The sequence below is a fragment of the Cynara cardunculus genome, assembly GCF_001531365.2.
Source record: "Cynara cardunculus var. scolymus isolate 2C chromosome LG 6, CcrdV1, whole genome shotgun sequence".
Classification (NCBI taxonomy): Eukaryota; Viridiplantae; Streptophyta; class Magnoliopsida; order Asterales; family Asteraceae; genus Cynara; species Cynara cardunculus.
Genome location: NC_037533.1, coordinates 10,227,813 through 10,229,440, shown reverse-complemented (window position 1 = coordinate 10,229,440; position 1,628 = coordinate 10,227,813). Strand labels below are relative to the sequence as shown.

Genomic DNA, 1,628 nt, shown 5'->3' with positions numbered 1-1,628 from the left:
TAGAGGATTGGCACTTTAACCTAAGGTTGTGTTTTTGCCATACTTCCTCATTGTGTGTTTTGCTATACCTTGGTGTGTGTTTTCAATTTACCTACTCAATACCCTTTTTCTTATTTTTTCCGTTCTATGTCCATCACGTGCTAATCTTTTTGTTTGCTTACACAAACCAAAGATCTTTACAGAATTAGTCGCTCTACTCTTAGGGATGGATATGTCAAGTTTTTCTACATCTCACCCCTCTAGCGGAATTTACTTACTGACAGTTTAATTGTTTTGATTTAGTTTGGTTTAATGGGCATAGAGGATAGGGCTAGCCATGTATATCTTGATGGTATCAAATGACAGGTGCATGAATTGTGGCTAGGAAAGATTATTTGACCAGAAAATGCCCTCAGCTGGAGGGCACTGCCTCCCTCTTGTGCTTTTCTCATCACACCGGCAAATGAGATATGTGGCGCTCATCGATTGGATCATCAACAAAGATTTTTTTTTTTTTTTTCGTTTAAAGGTTGAAACAAAAGAAAAAAGAAACAAAAAACAGATACACATGCACTGTTCCTTTAATAATAAAAACTGAGGTGGTACAAAAGGCAATAATAGAGAAAAAAAGTCGGGAATCTTCTATCCTTGGATGACTTAATTGTGGGGAAGGGGATGGTTAACAATTTATAGCAAAAGTTTGGAGAAGGGATGACAACTGCTTTCTATGTATCATAAGAAGCTAGCACCACAAATTGCTAGGTAGATTCCTTCAGAAATCTGGCTGGAAGTCCATGCATTGGGACTGGAAATGGACCATACTGAATCCTACTTTCAGATCCCACCACTTCCCATCTGCAACCACAATCATCATACATTAGAATATCTATATATGCCTTTGTCAAACCTAATTTCTACCACCCACTATATATATAGAAATTATTTGTATGTCCACTCTTTTTATATGATTCAACACATCCTGCTTGTAATGTCATATTTGTACGTACCACTAACTCATCTTCAACATTATCCAACGTCAAAAATGTCTAAATATTTTGATAGACTCTTTAATATAACTTCAGTTAATAGAAGCAAACAATTATGGGTCCTATATAAATGTGTTACACTAGGATGTGATGTTATGGTGTATTTGTGCATATTCCTAAAAAGGTTTTAGGAGGCTTTTGAAATGACATTTTTGACAAGTGTCTTATGAAAATATCTTTTTATAGGACAATAGTTTTTACAAAAAAAATTCAAATAATCTCTTATAAAAAGACTAATAAGATGCTTTATTTCAAATTGTTCTAAAAATTTGTTGACTCCGAAAAGCATATTATCGAATTTGTTATAACACATTTACACATGACGCACAATTCTTTGGTTCTAACCTAAGTCTTATAGTAACTATAAGAGTATTCGCGCAATGTAGCGAGACACCTCTCGATTTCAATGTTTTATTTTATTATTTGTCTCTATCGATATTGTAATACTATTTTATGTGTTTTTAAGAAAACAATAATGATTTTATTTTTGAATAAAATATAAATTTGAAAAAAAATATCAATGTTAATATCAAATTAACTATTTAAAAGTTCTTATTTTATATGTAATTTCTTTAATTTTTTTATTATAATTTAATTTAAGTT

The 1,628-nt window shown here is 31.8% G+C and overlaps 1 protein-coding gene across 2 annotated transcripts in view; it reads right to left on the bottom strand.

Annotated features, from left to right (window-relative positions):
- Nucleotides 1–737: 737 nt before the first annotated feature.
- LOC112514492 (abscisic acid 8'-hydroxylase 4) overlaps nucleotides 738–1,628 on the bottom strand; it is a 5,862-nt gene continuing 4,971 nt past the window's right edge. For both annotated transcript variants that reach the window (XM_025120987.1, XM_025120988.1), the window contains one exon: nucleotides 738–834. In XM_025120987.1, the coding sequence (XP_024976755.1) occupies nucleotides 738–834 (97 nt within the window). The remainder of the gene's footprint in view (nucleotides 835–1,628) is intronic.